The sequence below is a fragment of the Bufo bufo genome, chromosome 6, assembly GCF_905171765.1.
Source record: "Bufo bufo chromosome 6, aBufBuf1.1, whole genome shotgun sequence".
Lineage (NCBI taxonomy): Eukaryota > Metazoa > Chordata > Amphibia > Anura > Bufonidae > Bufo > Bufo bufo.
Window position 1 is genome coordinate 27,859,061 of NC_053394.1, and position 15,598 is coordinate 27,874,658.

Below are 15,598 nucleotides of genomic sequence, written 5' to 3' on the forward strand. Positions count from 1 at the left end.
CTCACTGAGTGCGGACCTTCAGTGGGAGGAGCTCCAGCGCTGCTGCTGTAAGTGGCATCTGCTTCTATAAAGTGCAGGAGCTGTGAGCAGGGGCAGCCCTAGATCTAATGAAAACATCCACTACTGCTCTGGGGCCCCTCTGAGCTCGGGCACCGAAGCAGTCGCTTCCCTGATAGCTACGCCACTGAGCTCAGCCCCATTCACTTGAATGGGACTCAGCTGCGTCTGGGTCATGTGACCGATGAATGTGACATCACTGGCCCAGGGAGTGGCATAAACGTTCACGGACAGCTGATTGGTGGGGGTGGCGGGATTCAGACTCCCATCATTCTGATCTTGATGACCTATCCTGTCCTGGAGAACCCCTTTAAAATTAGAAATAATATCTTAAAGTGAGGACATGGGGGGTCTGCATTGGAGGACAGGAACCAGGCAAAGAATACTTTGAGGAGGTGGAAGACTGTAGCAGACCACCATGATGACAGGAGGAACAGAGGAGCCAATCACAGCAGAGTTTGTATAGTATAGACCAGTGATGGCTGGCCTCCGGCACTGCAGCTGTGATGAAACTACGACTCCCAGCATGCTCCATTCATTTCTATGGACTTCTGAGAACAGTCAAACAAGTGTGCATCTTGGGAGTTGTAATTTGACCACAGCTGGAGTGCCGGAGGTCAGCCATCACAGGTGAGGACTATAATCTACCTACTGAGTGATATTCATGCAGGTTTGTAATGAAGGTGAGATGCAATACCGAATGCAACAGATTTTTGTTTTTTTACAATTGTATATTTTTTTCTTATGAAAAACACTTTTTTTTAACTTATATTTTTTTTTACTTTTTATTTTTGTCCCACTCTGGGACTTCTTCTGGGGTCTGATCCCCTCTGCAATGCATTACAATACATCCTGTATTATAATGCATTACCTCTGAGCTTTTATGCTGACAGGCTTCCGTAGAAGGCAAGCCCCGCTGCCTATGGAAGGCATTGGGCTGCCTTTTCTGCCATCGGGTCCCCGTCACTGCAGCACGGGGACCTGATGGGGAAGTGGAGGGAACCCGTACCCTCCGCAAACCCTCTGCATGCCTCAGCCAGCTTTGACCATGGCATGCAAGGGGTTAATACACCGGCATCTGTGTTTTCATCGATGCCGGCGTATGCAGCAGGGGCCCAGCTGTCAGTGATTGGGCAGGCACAGCTCATGCACCCGCCCGATCAGCCCGCCATACATGTACTGTGCTAGTCCTTATCTCACGTCCACCAGCGCCGTACATGTATGGTGAGGGTCCTCTATGGGTTAATGTTCTGTTATTTTGATGCAGAAAAAGATTGTTGGATTTCTTAGAGAAATTTCTAAATCTTAAAAAATTTGTTCCAATTATCAAGTTGATGATTTTCTGCCGGCTCCATTCAGAGGAATGAGACAGAAATGTCTGTAACAAATCTGCCGTGTCTGCAGTCACCCGAACCCACAGATCTAATGGATTGTTTTTATAACTTTATTCAGCTTCATGTACATTATATAAAGGTCAGATCCTCACGGCTTTCTTTAGACAGATCCATCTGTTAGTAGATCTGCAGTCCTCCTGATAATAACCAGATCTAGTCATTACTACACAGCGTCCTGATGATTGTGTCTGTATCTGGATCATGAGCAACAAGAGAATAAAACAAGGAGAAATGATGAGAAATCAGTAATTATAAGAGAAGTCCAGACCCCGGTGATTATCTATATTCCCAGTAATGACCAGTGTGTGCCAGTGTCAGGAGGTCACTTACAAGCTGCTGTTATAATGTTCTCCATCCACCCATCTCCAGCCGTCTCCATCACGGTGAAGTCCTATCCAGTAAGAGTCCTTTCCCCGCTGTCTGAGATCTCTCTGTATAAACTCCTGTAATAAATGAGGAACAATCCTGACATGACAGATATAACTAGATGTGATGACACAGCGGACTGCGGCCGGTCTTCTCCTCCTATAATCTCCTTATACATGGACATAGACGCCATACCTGCTGGTCCTGGTTCTTTATGACCAGTAGATCCAGGGCTGGGACAAGGCCATTTGGTGCCCAGGGCGAAGATGGCAAACTGCGCCCCCCCCCCCCCCCGGCATACTGGTGGCAATTGATCAGGCAAACTGGCAGCACGCTGGCGGCAATTGATGGGCACAGTGGGGCAAACTGGCAACAATTGATGGGCACAGTGGCTGTGTTTGATGGGCACAGTGGCTGTGTTTGAGGGGCAGAGTGGCTGCGTTTAATGGGTACAGTGGCTGCGTTTAATGGGTACAGTGGCTGCGTTTGATGGGTACAGTGGCTGCGTTTGATGGGTACAGTGGCTGCGTTTGATGAGCAGAGTGGCTGCGTTTGATCGGCACAGTGGCTGCGTTTGATGGGCAAAGTGGCGAAAATTGACGAGTGGCACAGTGGCTGCGTGTGTTGGCACAGTGGCTGTGTGTGATGGCACAGTGGCTGCATGTGATGGCACAGGGGCTGCATGTGATGGCACAGGGGCTGCATGTGATGGCACAGTGGCGACAATTGATGGCACAGTGGCTGAGTGTGTTGGCACAGTGGCTGCATGTGATGGCACAGTGGCTGCGTTAAGTGGCACAGTGGCTGCATGATGGGCATAGTGGCGACAATTGATGGCACAGTGGCTACGGTTGGTGGGCACAGAGTGGCTGCATGTGATGGCACAGTGAAGCTGCAATTAATGTTTTTTTTTTTTTTACAGAAAAGGCAAGCTTAAAATAACACAAAATCATTTCTTTAAACTGCTTTTTTTTATTAAAAAAATTATGATCATCTCAGTCCAATCCCCCCCCCCCCCCGGGGGGGGGATTGGACTGAGATGACCATAATTTTTTTAATAAAAAAATTAGTTTGTTATTTGTATTACATTATTTTCTTACTTTTTACAGTCTGTGTGTGAGTAGCAGCTAGTGAAGGCAGGCTCCTCGTGGCTTGTTCTTCACGCGCCGACACAGCTCCCTGTAGGCTGCGCGAGTCCTCCCTCTCTCACCTCACACCTCGCCTCCGGCGTGAGCCGCGTGACGTCACACGGCGCACGCCGGTGGTATCAACCAAATGAATCCTCCATGGGGGGGGGGCGAGGAAACGCAGAGGAGGAAAGGGAGCCCGAGCCAGGAGCGCAGTCGGCACAAAATTCATAGGGGGAGAGAAGGAGCAGCGCTGACATGGCTGGTGTGGACGGTGTAGGCGGGTGCAGGAGCGCACTCAGCACAGCAAGCACAGCAAGTGGCGCTTGGCTAATGTGGTACAGTGAAGCTGTACACTGCTGGCACTTCACCTGCGCCCCCCTCCTGTCCGCAAATGGTAGCGCCCAGGGCACCCGCTCCTTCGGCCCCTGCCTTGTACCGGCCCTGAGTAGATCAGCTCCCATCTTCTCACACTGATCCCGACTCTGGTTCCATGTCATCTCTGTTACATCTGAATAGTAATAACAGTCGTCTCCATGTAGACTCCAACCATTAGGACACAGAATGGAAGAGTTTGAAGCTTCTTTATAGATCCAGTAATAGTAGGAGCGCCATTTACATTCATAAGACGTGTGTAAGGAATAATGCGCAGCGCTGAGGTTTTACTCCAAGGTGATCGGCAGATGTACCGAGAGACTAAGGCCCCTTTCACACGGGAATGCGTTTTGCACTCGCGTGAAAAAAATCGCGCATGTTTGGTACCCAAACCCGAACTTCTTCACAGAAGTTCGGGCTTGGGATCGGTGTTCTGTAGATTGTATTATTTTCCCTTATAACATGGTTATAAGGGAAAATAATAACATTCTGAATACAGAATGCATAGTCAAATAGCGCTGGAGGGGTTAAAAAAAAATTAAAAAATTATTTAACTCACCTTAGTCCACTTGTTCGCGTAGCCCGGCTTCTCCTTCTGTCTCCTTTGCTGAACAGGACCTGGGGTGAGCATTAATTACATGAACAGGACCTGCGATGACGTCACTCCGGTCATCACATGTTCCATCACATGATCTTTTACCATGGTGATGGATCATGTGATGGAACATGTGATGACCGGAGTGACGTCACCACAGGTCCTGTTCATGTAATTAATGCTCACCCCAGGTCCTGTTCAGCAAATGAGACAGAAGGAGATGCCGGGCTACGCGAACAAGTGGACTAAGGTGAGTTAAATAATTTAATTTTTTTTAACCCCTCCAGCGCTATTTTACTATGCATTCTGTATTCAGAATGCTATTATTTTCCCTTATAACAATGTTATAAGGGAAATTAATAATGATCGGGTCTCCATCTCGATCGTCTCCTAGCAACCGTGCGTGAAAATCGCACCGCATCCGCACTTGCTTGCGGATGCTATGCAAATTTCACGCAACCCCATTCATTTCTATGGGGCCTGCGTTACGTGAAAAACGCAGAATATAGAGCATGCTGCGATTTTCACGCAACGCACAAGTGATGCGTGAAAATCACAGCTCATGTGAACAGCCCCATAGAAATGAATGGGTCGGTATTCAGTGCGGGTGCAATGCGTTCAACTCACGCATCGCATCCGCGCGGAATAATCGCCCGTGTGAAAGGGGTTTAAGGGTGGATTTACCCCGGGCGAGGACAGTCGGCTGCTCGTTCAGTGGAGGTGAAGCTCTGTATTTACATGCAGCGATCTTCTCCACAGTATGAGGAGGAGGGATCGCTGCTTCTATCGCTCGTCCCCATACAACATGATTGCTCCTGGGCAGTAGAGAGCTGATTAGAGAGCTCCGTCTGCTGCCCGGGAACGATGATTGAGGTGTCCTCGACTCTGATCATTTCACCCAATGAACGAACGAACGTTTCACTTGTTCATCAGGTGATCTGCGGCACCTTTAGACGGGACGATTGTCGGGAACGAGCGTTCTGCCCGAACATTGGGCCATGTAAATCTACATTTAATGTCCTTATACACGTAGCAGTTATCAAGGAAAAACTTTCGGGGCGTGACGTGTGACTTCACCGCGCCCGATCAGCGGGCTGACGTCATTGTGTAGCTGTATAAAATTTTGCACGGCTTCTTCAATTAAGATGGCCACGTCATTTTCTAAAGGAGCGTTAGTGTCCAGCAATGTCAAATGTTGACCATCCTCTACAGGTTGGAGCAGAGGCCACGGTTGTCACCCAGATTCTCCCCGAAAGCAAAGAACCAAAAGCAGTGAGAACCATCTACATAGAATTGTTGAAAAACATGATGAATTAAAACATTCAGGACCTCGGACGAGAATGCTCCTCCTAACTTGCAGGTACTTCAGGCACTAGGACCCAGCATTCTTGTCCTGAGTAAACAGACAGTGACATCAGCTGATTGTCTCTGTCATAGGTGTTGTGACCAATCACAGCTGTCCCCGTCTGATGATCGCTGTGATTGGTCAGTAAATCCAGACAGTGCTGAGGAGCTGGAGAGTGTGCGCTATAAACCCTCCGCGGTATACTCCTAACTGCTGAGGAGATCGGAGCTGCTTGTCAGTCTCCTCTCCAATGCTGAGAAGAAAGGAGCTATGGATTTGCCCTCCCTTCCCCCTCCGCTGCAGTTAACCCCATCAGACACCCATACCCCTTCCCTGTGAATAAAAAATCTAAAAAATCTAAATATAATACAGTAAATAAAAAAAAATATATATATATATAGTTAGAATATAGTATATATATATATATATATAAAAGGACGTATGTGTATGTAGTGTACGGGGACTGTAATACCCGTCACTACCAAAGTGTCACTTGGTGTGCTGTCGTCCCTCCTTAATTATGGGAAGTTGCTATATGTCAGTTTTATAAAATGTCATGTAATGTATGTATTTTCCTGTTACTGAAACTTGCATGTACAGGTCTGCTAGGGGTGTCATTCCAGCTTCTAGTCATTAGAGGGAGCTAGGGAGCCCTAGTTTATATAAGGTCCAGACAAGGAAGTAAAAGCTAGTCTAGACCAGAGCTCAGAAGTTTCTAGAGCCTGAGGAAGCATGGAGAGACAGAGGCAAAGATCAGGAAAGCCAGAGGTACTCAGAAAGACAGAGGAGGTACTTTTATAAAGCTATAGCCAAGGATATAAAGCCAGAAATAGGTTAATGGGCCTTGGTGAAGAATTGCTATATTCCAGGATCAGACAGAAATAGAGTGCAAGCTCCTGTGCTGCAAGTCCTGTGTTTAACACTCTGTGATAACCTTGCTCAATCTGTAATTGCCTGCATCAACCGTATTACATAATCGACTGTATGCTGAGGAACTGCGTTTCCAATATTGTCTCTGCCTGAAAGCTACTAAAGTTGGAGTTCTGCTTTAATACTACGTGTTCCTCAATTTATTCCTGCTTTCCGCAAACGGCGTGCCACCGTTTACTTGGCACTGGCGTCACGAACTATCTTTACCTATACCTGCCCTTGCAGAGAGTCAGCTGTACCAGGTTAGTGTATATTGCACTACATCACCCAGAAACACCTATTACACACAACTTGAGTACACTGCACCTCTCTTTTGGCGTCACGAACAGGATACGCACGCTTTCTAGTGCAAGAAGCGTGAACTTTGTGCCTTATACCGTTGCCCTGTGACCAAAGTGACAATTTTCCTGTTTTATTCAAGTGGACTTTGTGGACTGAAAATCGTACCCAAAGTGTACCAAAAACCTCCAAGCGCTGTGCAGTGTTGCGCTACCCAGAGGAAGAAAATCGCCGCATTGGAGTGTGGTTTTGTGGACTTTTTACAATCCTGCTTGCTGTCAGTGAATGGACAGCGTTTTGCTAAAGATGGCCACCGGCTGCCTGGAGTAAAGTTTCCCGCGCCGCTGAGGACTTTCGTGGGCGGATCCCTGCAAAGACACAGAGAGTCCCGCCCCTCGTCATCATCGCACCGCCGCGGCCCTGCTTCTCCTGCGTCATCGGGTGCTCAGGACGTCCGGAACCTCGCGAGACTTGACCTGCGCAAGCCCGGCGATACCGGTAAGCACTTGTAACCAGAGGAAAGGGGAGTGTACCGGGCCCTTTAGTCGCCAGCGGCCACCTCTCAATAGGCTACCATGTCAGAGCCAGGAGTGCCTGAGCAGCCGGCCCCAGGAGAGCTTGCGGCTCCTGATCATCCGGCGGCCCCCAGCATGATGCCCTTTACCATGCCTTACTATTTCGGGGCCCCATGGTTCCCCCGCTACAGGGGAGAGACCCATACCCTACGGGACTTTGAAGAAAAGTTGCTGGCACTATTCCGATTATACCCTATAAATGCCGACCAGCAAATGGAAATCATGCTGGCGCAACTGGAGGGGGCTGCCCGCAGGGAAGTGTTATCATGGCCTGCTACTGAGCGGAGTACTCTAGAACAGATCTTCACCCGCCTCAGAGCCACTTTTGAAACTAGGACCGCCTCAGAGATAAAGATGCACTTCTTTGGCCAGAGACAGAAACCCGGTGAGTCCCTCCGTGACTATGCCCTATCACTTCAGGAGGCTTTAGGGGCTGTAATTCAGATAGATCCCAAAGAGGCTGATAATCAGGACCAGACCCTGAGGGAACAATTTATCAACGGGGTGTCTAGTGAACAAATAAGGACCCAGTTAAAGATGCTGTCCGCCCAGCACCCTAACAGTGCCTTTCTGGACTTTAAAGAACTGGCTATAAAAATTCTGGGGTCCGCAGTATCTCCTGAGTTGAGCACCCTATCTGAGTCATCAGCCTGCAGGCCAAAACCGCTTATCACTAACCGAGCTGAGGCCGGCCAAGCTGTTCAAGTGTCAGCTACCGATACTATTGCCATGCTGACAGAGCAAGTAAATCGCCTCACTAAAAGTTTAGAGAAAGTGTGCAGAAAAATAGAGGAATGGGAAAAACCCATAATGACAGAAGAAGAATTCCTGTCATCTCCTAGGCCGTTCTCACCTCCATACCAAGAGACTCACCCCAGGGATCCTGGGAGGCGTAATAGAGGTCGCAAGAAGCCCGTGTGTACATACTGCAAAAAGCTGGGACACACAGAATCCACGTGCTGGCAGTTAAACGGGCAACCCCTGAGGCTGAGGACCACCCCTCGGGAGGTAGAACACTAGGTCCAGAGGATCCAAATTGGATGCCACGGTATGTAGGATCCCATCCTAAAATCAATATAGAGATCAACGGGGTCCCCTTTGAAGCCCTATTAGATACTGGGTCTCAGGTCACTACTATTCAGCTGCCTGCATTTGAAAAGTTCTGGGACACCAATTAGTTGACCCAACCGCCTGAATCCTGGGTGGAAATTATCGCCAGCAATGGCAAACCAGTAAAGGTTCATGGATACTGGGAACCCACCCTGCAGGTGGGAGAAGTAACCCTGCCTCAACAGGGAGTGATCGTAGTACAGGCCGGTGACAGAGGAGGACATCCTGTCATTCTAGGCACCAATGTCTTCAAGAACTGTTATTCAGAAATACTTGCTGTATTACATCAGACTTTGCCCACAGCTTCCTCTGCATCCAGAAGGGTGATTCAAAAGACTATTACTGTGTTAAGTGCCCAGCAGAGGTTTGCTAATGGGAAAGGAGAAATTTGTACTGCCAGGATCCGTGATATTAAGCCTGTGACTTTGCCTCCTAATTCTCAAACTCTCTTATGGTGTCGTGCTGTCCTGGGAGTCGAAGGCCGAGATTATCCAGCCCTGGTGGAACCAATCCAGATGGAGGATTATCCTTATGTGAGAGCTGCCAAGTGCCTGGTGAACGTCTCCCAAGGTAAAGTACCTGTCCGCCTGATTAACCTGAGTAATCATCCTGTTGCGCTTACTAAGCATTGCCCTGTTGCCCAGCTGTCCCAGGTGTCCTTCCAAGACATCATTCGTCTTCCAGTGACAGAAAAGCCGCCAGCTGCAGACAGCGGATGTTCGCCGGTGACCCAGCCACAAGTGCCCTGGTGGGAAGAGCTCCATGTCGGGGACGAGAATACCCCCCAACGGCAACAAGAAGGGATTATACAGCTTGTCAAAGAGCACCACCAGGCCTTCAGTAAGCATGCCACTGATTATGGAGAGGTGAGTGCCATACAACACACTATACCTACTGGCTCTCATCCTCCTATCAAGGAGAGATACAGACCTTTACCGCCTACTTCATATCAGACTGTAAAGGAAATGATCCAAGAGATGAAAGACTCTAACGTAATCCGGGACAGCCGTAGTCCGTGGGCTGCACCCCTGGTCCTTGTAAAGAAGAAGGACGGTGGTATCCGTTTCTGTGTGGATTATAGGAAAATTAATCAAATAACCCACAAAGATGCATACCCACTGCCCCGCATTGAGGAGTCACTAACTGCTCTGGGCTCCTCTGCCTATTTCTCCACATTGGACTTGACCAGTGGCTACTGGCAAGTACCCATGGCCCCTGCAGATAGAGAAAAGACTGCCTTCACTACTCCCATGGGCCTGTTCGAATTCAATTGTATGCCGTTCGGGCTATGTAATGCCCCAGGAACTTTCCAGAGACTAATGGAGCGGTGTTTGGGTCACAAAAACTTCGAAACAGTGCTGCTGTATCTAGATGATGTCATTGTGTACTCAAAAACATATGAGGACCATCTGAAACATTTGGCAGAAGTATTTGAAATCCTTATCAAATATGGCTTGAAGGTAAAGCCATCCAAGTGTCACCTGCTCAAACCTGCAGTAAGATACCTGGGGCATATAGTAAGCGGAGAGGGAGTGCAACCTGACCCTGATAAATTAGCAGCTGTCCGTAATTGGCCGGTTCCTACTACTGTCAAAGAGGTGAGGAGTTTCCTGGGTTTTGCCGGCTACTATAGACGTTTTATCCCCCATTTTGCTCAAATAGCTGATCCTATCCAGGAACTCTTGAGGGGGCAACCCAAAAAGAGTCCTAGAACTCCTGTGCCCATTGAGTGGAATGAGAAAAGAGAGATAGCGTTCCAATTGCTAAAAAAGAAACTGACCGAGCCTCCAGTGTTAGGTTATCCAGATTATAGCAAGCCCTTCCATCTCTATACTGATGCTAGCAAGCGAGGCCTGGGAGCTGTGTTAGCCCAGATCCAAGAGGGAAAAGAGAGAGTGATAGCATATGCAAGCCGCTCCCTGAAAGGAGCTGAGAAAAATGACCAGAATTATAGTTCCTTCAAACTAGAGTTCCTGGCATTAGTGTGGGCGGTGACGGAAAAATTCAAGGATTATCTAGCCGCCACCCCGTTCATTGCATTCACTGACAATAACCCTCTGGCACATCTAAATACAGCTAGATTGGGGGCCTTGGAGCAGAGATGGGCCTCTCGCCTTGCCAACTATAATTTCTCTGTAAAGTATCGTGCTGGACGTACTAATGATAACGCTGATGCTTTATCCAGGCTTCCCACAGAGACAGCTCCTGATGATGTGCGAGATGCTTGGGAAGATGTAGAGATGCCGGCTTTCTATAACAAATTTGCTCAACAGGATCAGGCTCGAGCTACCAATAACAGAGCTGCAGTTCCTTCACCCTCCAGTAGGCCTGAACCCAAAGAAGAAAGGTGGGTGAAACTACAGTCTGAAAGTAGAGTACTGGGTGAGTTGTTGGACTTCATTACTAGTGGCAGAGCCCCTGAGAGGATCCGGCGTAAGAGTGCAGATCCTGAGCTCATCAAACTGTGGAGACAGCGCCATCAACTCTTCATACAAAAGGGCCTATTGCTACGGAGAAGCCTAGACCCAGTGTCCAATGAGAGAGTGCACCAGATTCTCATACCCGACGAGATGCAGGTATGGTGTTGGAGATGTACCACAATCAATCCGGTCACTTTGGGGTCCAAAAGACTGAGGTTACTATCCGCCAGCGGTTTTACTGGGTGGGCATGAGAGAAGACATGGAGAAGTGGTGTCGAGAGTGTGTAGCCTGTGCCTTGAAACGAAGTGAGCACCATGATCAGAGGGCACCACTAAGACCCATTGTAAGTACCCGTCCTCTTGAACTTGTCGCCATCGACCATGTAAAACTGGAGCCTAGTCGCTCAGGGTATGCTTATGCCATGACTATTATTGACCATTTCACAAAGTTTGTTGTAGCAGTGCCTGTGAGAGACCAGACAGCTAAGACTACAGCCGAAATGTTCTGGAAGCACTTCCTCCTGCCCTATGGATGTCCAGAAAAGATCCTCACCGATCAAGGACCTGCGTTTGAGTCCCATCTGTTCCATGAACTGTGCCGCTTACACAACTGTAAGAAGATCCGGACAACGGCCTACCATCCTCAAGGTAACGGATTATGTGAAAAAATGAATCAGACCTTGATTGAGATGCTGAGGGCCGTGCCTCCTGAGAGCAGAGGAGATTGGCCCAGTCTGTTGCCACAGCTCATGTTCACATACAATCATACCATACATTGTTCCACCGGGTATACCCCTTTTTACTTGATGTTTGGGCGCCAAGGGACATTGCCTGCTGATCATTCATTGGACATACATGTACCTGATTGCATTAACCCATTACCTAACACCGACTGGGTTGCTGAGCACCAAAGACGATTGGATGCAGCCAAAGCCATTGTTCAGGAACGTATGGACTTTGCTAGAGACCGACAGCAGAGGGACTATGATCAGGCAGCCCAGGCAGAACCCTTGACCATAGGGGCCGTGGTATGGTTAAAGAATAACCGTCGTACCAGCAAATTGGACAGTAAGTGGGAGCGAAGTCCTTATGTTGTCACTGCAATCCCAAATGTTGGAACTCACACTTATGAGATCACCCGGGAAGACAAGGGATCCCAAATTGTACACCGAAACCGGTTGAAACTCTGCCTGACACCAGAACCTAGTGCCGAGAGTTCTGGATCAGAATATCCTGTGTCAGAGTCAGCCATACAGCCCGAGGATCCTATGCAGGCTGTTAGTAATCTGAGGTATGACGCTGATCCCATGCATTGGCTTCTGACACCTTGGTTGAACTTGCTGGTGCCTGCTCCGGCACCTACTGTAGCTTCACCTCCAGCAGAGCCGGTTCAAGATGCTCCGGATCCAGTTCCCCCTCTCGTGGATATTGTTGTTCCAGTTGTTCCTGTTGTTCCAGTTGTTCCTGTTGTTCCAGTTGTTCCTGACCAAGGTCTCACGGATGGAGACCCTCCTGTTGCTCCTCTCTCGTCTACCTTGTTGCTAAGGGGAGAGGAGACCCCTGTTTTGAGAAGGTCTACCCGGATGACCAGGGGACGCCCACCAGTCCGTTTAGGAGACTTTGATTATTCTGGTGGTGTCTCCTCCCAAACAGTTGCCACGGGCAATACCTTACTTGACATTTGCGCGCAAGAATGGACTCCTCCACGTGAGCCCTTGCCTGTGATACACCCATGGGAAACTCCTGGGTAGTTCCGTTTATTTTGCTGTTCTATCATGGACTTATTCATTGTCATGGACTATCCTGGTTATAATGTTACGCTGTGCCAGGTCAGCGCCCCCGTTCCATTCACTATCCTGAGAGAAGAGAACGACGCCCCTTGTCACTACCCTTCATTTTCGCCAATTGGACCTGATGTAAATGTAAATGCAGATGAATTACATGTATGTATGCCTGCATGTCTCTATTTTCTATTTCAGGTAGAGATTCCAGTTGGGCGACCCATGATGGAGTACGAGGTCGTACTCAGCTTAAAGCAGTGGGGTATGTAGTGTACGGGGACTGTAATACCCGTCACTACCAAAGTGTCACTTGGTGTGCTGTTGTCCCTCCTTAATTATGGGAAGTTGCTATATGTCAGTTTTATAAAATGTCATGTAATGTATGTATTTTCCTGTTACTGAAACTTGCATGTACAGGTCTGCTAGGGGTGTCATTCCAGCTTCTAGTCATTAGAGGGAGCTAGGGAGCCCTAGTTTATATAAGGTCCAGACAAGGAAGTAAAAGCTAGTCTAGACCAGAGCTCAGAAGTTTCTAGAGCCTGAGGAAGCATGGAGAGACAGAGGCAAAGATCAGGAAAGACAGAGGAGGTACTTTTATAAAGCTATAGCCAAGGATATAAAGCCAGAAATAGGTTAATGGGCCTTGGTGAAGAATTGCTATATTCCAGGATCAGACAGAAATAGAGTGCAAGCTCCTGTGCTGCAAGTCCTGTGTTTAACACTCTGTGATAACCTTGCTCAATCTGTAATTGCCTGCATCAACCGTATTACATAATCGACTGTATGCTGAGGAACTGCGTTTCCAATATTGTCTCTGCCTGAAAGCTACTAAAGTTGGAGTTCTGCTTTAATACTACGTGTTCCTCAATTTATTCCTGCTTTCCGCAAACGGCGTGCCACCGTTTACTTGGCACTGGCGTCACGAACTATCTTTACCTATACCTGCCCTTGCAGAGAGTCAGCTGTACCAGGTTAGTGTATATTGCACTACATCACCCAGAAACACCTATTACACACAACTTGAGTACACTGCATGTATGTTCCGCGAAAACTCAAAAACGCAACCACCCATTTCAACGAAACTTGGTATACACATCCCTTGCTACCTGGAAAGAAATCCTGCGGGGGTCTCAGGTCTCTAGGACGCACCGTTCTCGAAATATTCCCAGAAAATGACCTGCCTTATCTAATACAAGCCTGCCAGTCTTTCACTTAAATCCTAACTGCCATTACCACGGTCACATGTCCCTTATCAGCCAATAGAAGCTCGCAGGTCCTATTACATTGTAATCGATATAAAATTGTGCCATTAGAAAATACTACTTGTCCCACACAAACAAGCCTCATTAAGGCTATAAGAACGGAAAATTAAAAAAGTTATGGCTTTGGGAAGTGGGGAGTGGAAAATGTAAAAAACGCAAAAACTGAAAATCGTCTGATTCTCTAAGGGTTAATGTGAATATTTGAACTGTCAAAATAATTGATTTACCTGAAGCACTGTCAGCCTTGTTCACACAGAGCTCCTGACGTAGTTCTTTACATTCAGTATTACTTTGTTTTGTTGGATGGTGGATATAAAGGCGCTGACAAACTGAAAGACACAGAAGTCAACCAGACATCAAAGAGTGAAAAATACACCTCGAGTAAAACACTGGTTTCTTATAAAAAAAAGATATATAATTTTTTTTTTTGCATTTAGCAGAAGCAGAATACAAGAAACATAACCTGTAAGATATCGTACTAGTGGAAAGGAGCATCTTGCTTTCATTCCTGCAGCCTGTCGCTTCCTCTCTCTGCTCCTAGCAGAGACTCCTCACTCAGTGGTGGGAAAGAAAGGGATGTAGCTACAGTATCTCTGGTGGGGAGCAGTGCAGTACATCAGTGGCGTGCTTAGGTTGTTGGGCACCCGGGGTTGGTCATTTATCTGACACACCCCCCCCATACTTAAAAAAAAAACTTACCCCCTCACAGTAGTATTGGCCTCAATATACAACCTTCACAGTAGTTTCGTACAGATGTGTGCCCCCTAACAGTAGTTATGCCCACATTGTGCCCCCTTAAAGTACTTATCCCTTCATTGTGCCCCTTTCACAGTAGTAATGCTCTATCTGTGCCCCCTTCATAGTAATAATCGCCATTGTGACCCTTCACAGTAATAATGTCCTTTGTGCCCCCATCATAGTAGAAATGCCCATTGTGCCCCCTTCACATTAGTAATGCCCATTGTGCCCCCTCCATAGTAGAAATGCCCATTGTGCCCACTTCACAATAGTAATGCCCATTCTGCCCCCTCCATAGTAAAATTGCCCATTGTGCCCCCTTCACATTAATAATGCCCAATGTGCCCCTCCAGAGTAGAAATGCCCATTGTGCACCCTCTGTGTTAAAAAAAAAATACAAAAAAAAACAAAACACAGTAACTACTCACTTGTCCTGTTTCTGAGGCTCACAGTACAGCACATGTAGTACAGGTAGAGAGCAGTACAGTACATGTAGTGCAGGTAGAGAGCAGTACAGTACATGTAGTACAGGTAGAGAGCAGTACAGCACATGTAGTACAGGTAGAGAGCAGTACAGTACATGTAGTACAGATAAAGAGCAGTACAGTACATGTAGTACAGGTAGAGAGCAGTACAGTACATGTAGTACAGGTAAAGAGCAGTACAGTACATGTAGCACAGGTAGAGAGCAGTACAGTACATGTAGTACAGGTAGAGAGCAGTACAGTACATGTAGCACAGGTAGAGAGCAGTACAGTACATGTAGTACAGGTAAAGAGCAGTACAGTACATGTAGTACAGGTAGAGAGCAGTACAGTACATGTAGTACAGGTAGAGAGTAGTACAGTACATGTAGTACAGGTAGAGAGCAGTACAGTACATGTAGTACAGGTAGAGAGCAGTACAGTACATGTAGTACAGGTAGAGAGCAGTACAGTACATGTAGTACAGGTAGAGAGCAGTACAGTACATGTAGTACAGGTAGAGAGCAGTACAGTACATGTAGTACAGGTAGAGAGCAGTACAGTACATGTAGTACAGGTAGAGAGCAGTACAGTACAGGTAGAGAGCAGTACAGTACATGTAGCACAGGTAGAGAGCAGTACAGCACATGCAGTACAGGTAGAGAGCAGTACAGTACATGTAGTATAGGTAGAGAGCAGTACAGTACATGTAGTACAGGTAGAGAGCAGTACAGTACATGTAGTACAGGTAGAGAGCAGTACAGTACATGTAGTACAGGT

At 47.5% G+C, this 15,598-nt stretch overlaps 2 protein-coding genes across 7 annotated transcripts in view; both read right to left on the minus strand.

Moving 5' to 3' along the window:
* The window catches only part of LOC121003989 (cilia- and flagella-associated protein 251-like), a 280,786-nt gene that overhangs the window by 142,654 nt on the left and 122,534 nt on the right, over positions 1–15,598 (minus strand). The window lies entirely within an intron of this gene.
* LOC121003987 (killer cell lectin-like receptor subfamily B member 1B allele B) overlaps positions 1–15,598 on the minus strand; it is a 132,266-nt gene that overhangs the window by 100,229 nt on the left and 16,439 nt on the right. For 3 of the 6 annotated variants that reach the window (XM_040435992.1, XM_040435996.1, XM_040435987.1), the window contains exon 4: positions 13,844–13,945. The exons of the other annotated variants lie outside the window; for them this stretch is intronic. In XM_040435992.1, coding sequence (XP_040291926.1) covers positions 13,844–13,945 — 102 coding nt within the window. The remainder of the gene's footprint in view (positions 1–13,843; positions 13,946–15,598) is intronic. 6 annotated transcript variants of the gene reach the window in all.